The sequence below is a fragment of the Lepidothrix coronata genome, unplaced genomic scaffold (assembly GCF_001604755.1).
Source record: "Lepidothrix coronata isolate B3197 unplaced genomic scaffold, Lepidothrix_coronata-1.0 Scaffold107, whole genome shotgun sequence".
Lineage (NCBI taxonomy): Eukaryota > Metazoa > Chordata > Aves > Passeriformes > Pipridae > Lepidothrix > Lepidothrix coronata.
In genome coordinates this window covers 1,962,273-1,970,404 of record NW_016690287.1, presented here as the reverse complement: position 1 = coordinate 1,970,404, position 8,132 = coordinate 1,962,273, and the positions used below count along the sequence as shown (strand labels likewise).

Below are 8,132 nucleotides of genomic sequence, written 5' to 3'. Positions count from 1 at the left end.
GGCATTTGGAATGCCTACAGGGTGCAAAAGCAGCACCCAAAATCATTAACTTTTGCACCTTTTATAATATATCCCAAACCAGTCAGATTTGCTTTTCAAAATTTTGTAGTAAAATAAAAGTGCTCTTTGAGGAAAATCTATGCAATTAAACAGCAGATGCTTAACCCCTGAAAAATAGAGGCTTATAACAGAAGTGCTGATAGACCCTTAACCATAGCATCATTAGCAGCACGTGCTGCTAGTTATTAGTTTTCTAAATAGTTTTAATGTAAACAGTATTCTTAAGCTCTAAGTGTAGCATAATGGTTGGGATTTGCTCTTTAATGCTTTTTACTAGAAAGATACAGCTCATTTAAAATAGCTGGTAGATACAGAAAGCATAAATATACAGTAAGTTTAGACACTGATTGTACTAAATGCAACAATACAAAGAAGCAAACAGGAACACAAATGGTAACACAATAAAACTGTATTACATTTGTGCTTCAAATATTACAATACATTATGTACAATAGTCCAAAATAAACATCTCATGCCAAGTGACACAAAAAGAAACAAAAAAGCCCAAACAAACAAAAACCCCCAAGAGCAAGCAAAAAGAATCCAGCTGTATGTACAGTACCTTTTTAATTAACATTCAACTCTGAACTGGAGCAATTTTCACTACATACAGATGCAGTCCACCTTTTATGTCACGCAACCATTCAGTCTCCCTATATCTATGCTATTCAGTAGGTTCCTGTGTCATTTCTTATATACATGTTGAGCAAAAAAGATAAAAGAACATAGTGCTTTTTATTCTTAGTGGTGTGGCATCCAATCAGCGAACCTGGGGCGCATAACCTTCTTTCATTAAACCCTCCTCATAGTCTGTCTGGCAGAGAATCATGTTGTTCTTCAGGAAAAATTTGTCTCCGACGCAAAATCTGAAATTACAACAACAAAGAGAAAAAAAAAAAGAAGAGATATAGTCTGAGGATGAACGGTGTGATACGATCTTACACGTAAGGATGGTACAGCAAGTGTTCACGGGCTCGTTGCACTGCCCGGCTCAAGCCGCTGCTGTCTGTACAGCACACACAGACGTGTGCACGTGTGTGAAAGCCCAGCAGAGGAATTGCTCTGGCACCAGAATTAATCCTGTGCTTTCAGCAAAACCTAGTGCAGTCGAGCACTTTTGCTTCCCCGGCCAAAGGCTTCGTTCAAAGCCCACCGAAGACTGTGGGAGTCTTGGACCGGGTCGCTGGCACGCAGATGAAACACAATAAATATCCCAGGCTACTGAGCTGAGTGAAAAGTAAATGTCCCGCTTTCACACAAATCAGAAGAAAAGCAAAGAAAACAAAGTGATCACATGCAGCAGAAAGCTTGTCTGAGACACGTTATATTTGCCCTGTGAGGGCGTACCGGTGACAGTTTCTCCTTACATTCCGGTTGGATATTTCGCTAGATTTGATTTAAAGTGGTGGTTCTGAGAACTGTTCCTAGCACACACACAAATTTTACATATATTGTGGTGCAAACCAGAAGCACACAGGCATGCAGAGAAACCTTTTTTTTTTCCTGTAGGAGTTGATCACAAATTTAGTTACACAGCTAACTACTCTCTCTCTTGTGGTATCAGTGTACCTACCTTGTTATACTATTAGAATGATCTGATTGCTACAAAACGCTTCTGAGAGATTTCATTTGATTTTCTCTGATGACTAGGAAAGTCACATAATGTTAATGCTCCTGGCTGGCTGGCTTCAAACTTCAAGTAAAGTAGGATTTCCAGCTAAGCAGTATACTTGAATTTAAGAAGGCTCTTCCCTGACATGCCCTCAACCCTTCCCCTTGACAAAGCCAGTCTTCTTGAAGATACTTAGGAAATAAGTGAATAGGGCCAACACAGAGAAAACGTTTCCCTAGTGACTGCCTTGGCAGGGTTACATGCCTTTGTTTATAGTGAACTCTCCAGCTATAAAATATATTGGGAGGCACTGCTCGCATTATTCCAATTAAAATGAAAGAAAGTAACCTAAATGAACCCCTTAACACTGATGTGAATAAATGAAACCAGCCTCTACCAGCTAATTATGGATCTCACTACATAAAGTATTGTTTAATGTGTAATGGATTATAATGTCCTTTTTTGTATAATTTCCAAATGGTGACATCTTGGACACAATTAGGGTCAGATATAAATGCTTGTGTTGTTTACGGTAGATTTAACAGCAGAGTAGCTGTGGGAATAGCTGTATATGTATTTAATTGTAACAATTTAACCTTCAAACAATGGTGCCTACTGTAGTTGACCCAGTAAAACTCTGTAGATGACACAGGTTGACCCACCTGACCTCTGATAGTGGTCTGTCTTTATCAGATAGTCAATCTCTAATGATGTTCAAGCAGAAATCTCACAGATTAAATTGTGTATGGAAAGCAGTCCTTTAATGTTTTGTGAAGTTGGAGGTTTAAATGAGTAGCAGTTGGACTGATTTACATTTGTGAAGATTGGAATGCTAGACAAACAGTGAACCCATTTATTTTCCAACTGGGTAGCTTTGGAAATTTATCCTTATGCTAGCTAAATAGATAGAGGGAAAATAGTGTAATAAAAAAGTGGATTGAAAAGAATTAGCTCTGCTCTTAAAGGAAAATTGGTTTGTTTATTTGTGGACTTTTTTATTTCTGTAGGATTACTGCCTGCTGCTGATGATGATTGAAAATAAAGATTAGGGAATGATCCCGAAATCTTTAACTTATTTGTGGTCAAGACTCTTTTACAGAATTTAAAGGTTCCTGTTATTCTTCTCACCCCAATCCTGGTACACCAGACTACTAACAACACAAATGATTTTGAGGAGCTATGTTGAAATGTAGAACTCGTACAGAAAAGTTGTTCTTTGGCATTTTTTCCAGTTCCCGTCTTTTGTAATTTTGTCCATTGACAGCAATGCCAAAAAAAATTCTTTCGTGTATCTCAGAAGATTAAGTAAAAGAGTCTTAACTAGTGCCCATATGTAAATTTATTTTTCCCAAAGAAGTAATATTTAACTACAACAAAGAACCCCTAAACCCACTCCTTCTTAGTTTCTCTTAAATAAACATATGGATTAATATGGACTAAAAGCAGGGAAAGTTATTGTATTGTGACAAATCAGTCACTCTGCTACAGTTTGCCCACGAATTAATGGTGGAGACTGAGCAGGAGCTGCCAGGCTGGCAGTGCCCACCACATCAGAGGGTTACTGCACAGCAAGGTGTCTCTCCTGCTGGGTCAGTCACCAGTGGGAGACAAAACCCCCTCTGCATCCAGCAGAAAACCCTAACTCTGAACTGTGAACGTTATTCAGCTACATATTCCGTTGTGTTCCAGAGTAATAAAAAGCTTAGCAGGCTAACTTGTTTAAAATATTTAGCAAATGAAAAAGACGCTGCTTAAGTGCAATTCACTTGCCCGGCACTACTCACACGTGTGACTTCTTGCAATGTTGCAAAATCCTGGCTGGAGGATTTCGTTTCTCAGCCCTCAGAGAAGTGACACAGTTGGAATTAAACTGCACCAGCTACATGGGGGTGTCAGGATGCCTTTCCTAATAAAAACTGTCAATGCCTTTTGCTTGTGCAATGTTAATATGTCGAGCCAGAAATGCTCTACCTGTGTCTACCTGGCATTTGACAGCTTTATGCATGAATGGCTTTAAACATACACAGTTCCACAAACCATTTACCTTCCAAGTGTACAGCTGTCTTGTGGAGAGGCTGCCAGTGGCCTGTCTAGACACGCTTGGTTTTTGATAACCTGTGGGGTTGGGGTCTGTCTGCATGGTAAGACATCCTCTGGGTTCACCCGGATGATCCTTCGTGCCTGGGGGGAAACCTGTTACTTGCAATAATTGTGGTCCAAATTCTGCAACTGTTTTCATGCGGTGCAAGTTCAGCGACTGACATATTTGGCAAAGACTGACAGTGAGGCTCCTGCGGGCCCCTGAGTAATAAATGTGTGAATTGTGCACTCATTAGGTGACAAAGAGGTAAGCACCAGGTGAAAAACCTGTAATGGTGGCATGTTAGCTCCCAGGTACAACGAGACAAGGCAAGCAGGCAGATGAAGTATGACAAATTCTGTCCATTCACACTTTCAACCTTATTTGACTCAAAAACAGATTTAGCCTCCTCTGAAGTGGAAGAGCTAAATCTATAACTACTGCAGATTGGTTTTACACACTCTAAGATTTAAACCCAGCTTAGCTTTAAATGGAAGGGTAAATGCAGCTTTCCACTAAGGTTGGGGTTTTTTTACGGGATTGGCATAGGATGTAAATCAGGGCACAATTTGGACATGTATACCAAATGGAGTCAAGGAGCATATTAAGATGCCACTGTGTTAGGAGTATATAATTAGGCAAGACTATTACTCTTCTAGCAGGCAGATGGTAGTCTTCAGCCTTCCCTAAAACCCTCACCCAATTTCTTTAATAGGCATGCAAGATGAACGGGAAAGAATATACAATAGGCTGCATTAACATGCCAGATTGGACTTACCACCATAAATTGATAATAGTACTTTTGACACGACTGTGACATTAGTAGAATGACCATTATAATTAACCTACATCCTAGAACTCCTGTCGTATTTTACAATGGCAAAAGGAAGGCCATTTATATTACAAAATGACCTCTGTTATCACCTTGTTTGGAAGGGGAAGGTGCACCTAGACTAATCACAAGAAGAATAAAACTTCCATTTTGAGAAATAGCTCTTTCATTGTTCAGAACAGATATTTAAGGAGATCTCACTGCTGTCTGTCATCTTTTCTGATGCACAAGACGCATGTCAAGGTACTGAAGGTTTCTTAAGAAAGTGAGAGAAATATTGCTGTGAACAAAGATGGCTGTGTGTGTGTCTCCTCTGGTTAAGTCAGATCTTTGTTGTAGAAAGAAACAAAATCTGGAAGCATTTAATTGATTTCCTCGAAGATAAAGGAATCTGAGACTTACCACGCCCACACCCTTCCCTTCTGCTTTTTGCAATCAGTGATGTAACTTGGCCTCTGCTTTTCCCCTTTCCTCTTTTTTTTAAAGTTTCTTTGCGTTTCCATTATAGCTCACACTAACATTACTCTGCATCACTAAGAGAACTAAGCCACCCTTTAACATCACAGTTCATCAGTCCACACCTGTGGTTTACTAATTCTGGGGTTCTGTCAAAATGTCCATTTCAAAGTCTGGAAAATATGATCTGTGCCTGGGTCTGTACATTTTCACCAGTACGATGGACTGTACAAACACACAGAACCCCAGCTCAACTCATAATGACAAATCTCAAAATGGTATGTTTTTCATTTACTATGTTTTAAACAGTAGGTATGGACAACATATTAATTTTTATTCTAAATTTAGAGACACTCGATGAAAATAAGCAGTATTCAGGCCTTCAGAATTTATAAAATGACCACTCGTGAAAAAATCTAGTATTGGTGTTTGAAATAAGGATGTCCCTGGAATTGCATTCCCTCCCCGCCACTTGACAGAGAACAAAGGCAGCATTGTGTGGGCATTTAACAGTTTATACTGGAGGTGTTTACAGCCACATCAGGACAGCGATTTGAATGAGTGTGTAACCATTTTCAGTCCAGTTCCCATTAAAAATAAAGGCTATTTCAGACAGAAGGGTAGAACAGTAGATTTAAACACCTCTCAGTGATAGCAGATGGGGGTTTTAAACCATACCCTGAGTTGACTTCAAACGGCAGAGAGAAAATATCTCAGAAATACGGAACAAGCTGCTGAAGATGCCGACAGAGAGTGAAAGGAAGGAGACATAAACTCTGGAAAGTGGGAAAGCCGAAGGCAGACTGACATCATTACTGTAGTCAAAAGTGTCAGGCAAAGATACAGCTGAGCCCACTTGCAAGATTTTCCACTCCATTTTGCTAGTCACACACATGCAACCTGACAAAGTGTGAATGGCAGTGTCTGTTTACAAGTTTATTTTTCCAGTGGTTTCCTTTTTTTTTTCCCCCCTTTAAATTTTCTGCAGAAATTAAGTGTATTGAAGCTCCTGTCAATATGAGGTGAGCGGCTTCTGAGGAGAAGTTTAATATGTTTGCAGAGAAGAAAGGGGAACACTCACACCATTAAGATGACTGTCACTAAGCTCTGCGGGCATTTAGGTGATGGAAAAACTTCAAATTAGGAGTAAGCTGGACAGAGACATTAGAGATAAGAGGATGCTAAAACCTTTAGGCTATGAGCAGAGCTTAATATTCACAAAATTGCTACAGCTGTAAGCATCAGTATCAAGAAAAAAATGAGGGAACTATCTCAACAACTGGCTTGATGGAGCAATTAGATCTCAAGGCTGAATAGCTTTATGAAAGGAAAAATAGGAGACAGCGCCTATTTGACATCAGGGGACTAGGCTTGGTGGCTCAGGAGATCTCTTTCAGGCTGTCTCTGTCTACAGTCTGTCTTCTTGGAATACAGTATGTGAGACAATGCCTCTTTCTCTTCACTCTGCAAGTGTCAGGTTCAGGAGGCCAATAAGAGGAGACAGGCAGTTATGACTTAGTTCAGAGCTGGAGTTCATGGCCCAAAGAAAAGTCCTCTGAAACCAAGGGGGTCTAACTACCATCCACGATGAGACTTGCTCTAGATGGTGAGTTGTAGGTACTTGAAACTAAAAAAGCAAACAGTGAAGTTGTACATAAAAGCCGAAAAACCACCAAGTCTTTCACAAAAGCACTAGGCAAAAACAGGCAGGCATCTCTCTCACTGGGTCAGGATCAACTATTTAAAGGGTAGGAATGTGAGGGTCATGCAATAGCAAGCCTGAAGAATGGGCTGCCCCAAGCATCAGTGTTAATATAATTATTAGCTAGCCTGGATGGCAGGAGGGACTGGAAGGAGCAACCAGGCACAGAAAGTCAGAGGAAATTCAGTGTTGGCAAAGACAAAGTAATGCAAACTGAAGAAACAACTTTGTATGCTCAAGAACGTTGCATATGTTCTGTCAGGGAAAAACCTAAATGGTATTTGATAACTTAAAGTGAAATGTGGAACCAAAAAAAGAGCATTATATACTCTGCAGAACTACTGTAGAGAATGACCCAAAGGATTTCAAATTGAATGGGGGAAGAGAACGTGAAACTGGGGAACATGGCTAAACATACAGGTCTTGCAATAGCTGGTGAGCCTTGCTACTACATCCATTGGTAATTTTTGGACATTGCTGATGTGTTTATAAATAAAAATGTTCTCTTCAATAAATAAATTCTAGATTAGTGGAATTAGTGGCTGAGGTGAAAGGAAAGAGCAAACCTAAAGACTCTCAATAACATTATTCTGCATATGAAAGCGCAGAAGTTTAACTTTCAATAAAGTTGAACTGTTATATAAACCCATCCTTACTCAGAATCTGCTGTTTGATTTTGTTTAGCTTAACTAGAAGAGGAAAAAAGGGTCCTAAGAAGGACAACAGAAATTATTAGTGACATGGTGACTGACAAGATTATTCAGTTTAAAAGAAAAGAGAAAAAAGTTTCATAGAAGATATAAAAAACTCCAAAATGGGTGATGTGTCAGGTGTCTACCATTTCAGGGTTTTATTGTTACACAAATGATGAAAAACAAAAGATTTGAAGATATTTATTAATGGGAGAATGTAGTCAGTGGGATGCTTTGCCATAGGAACCGCAGAAGAGCTATGCTGGAGCATCCATGAAATAGGATTTATTGTAAGAAAACAACAAAATTAATTCTTCAGAGTGCCACTAGCTCCAAATTGTGAGGAAGATAGGTACCCTATAGGCAGTCTGCTTTAATAGGCTTCATGATAGCTATTGCAATATAATCAGGATTAGGGTCACTTCTGAGAATTTCTGAAATTCTTTGGAACTTCTGGAACCACACCCTGTTTTCACTAGATGAACAACAGTGTATTTCAGGTAAATTGATGGTTTTGTTTTAGTCTAAGACACCTTCAGCAATCCTTTGCCCAAACTACAAAGTAAAAATGAAATAAAAGTCTAGATTGAAGGCTCAGGAATAATGAGGTTAAGAACTATTAAATATCCCAGTAAAGCTCCATTTCAGGAGCACCTCACAGCACTTTTCCAGGGGGTCAGTGGCCCCAAAGCCCAGTA

At 39.5% G+C, this 8,132-nt stretch overlaps 1 protein-coding gene across 9 annotated transcripts in view; it reads right to left on the bottom strand.

Moving 5' to 3' along the window:
- Positions 1–245: 245 nt before the first annotated feature.
- LMO3 (LIM domain only 3) overlaps positions 246–8,132 on the bottom strand; it is a 143,351-nt gene continuing 135,464 nt past the window's right edge. For all 9 annotated transcript variants that reach the window (XM_017824005.1, XM_017824000.1, XM_017824004.1 and 6 more), the window contains one exon: positions 246–926. In XM_017824005.1, coding sequence (XP_017679494.1) covers positions 821–926 — 106 coding nt within the window. In that variant the 3' untranslated portion in view covers positions 246–820. The remainder of the gene's footprint in view (positions 927–8,132) is intronic.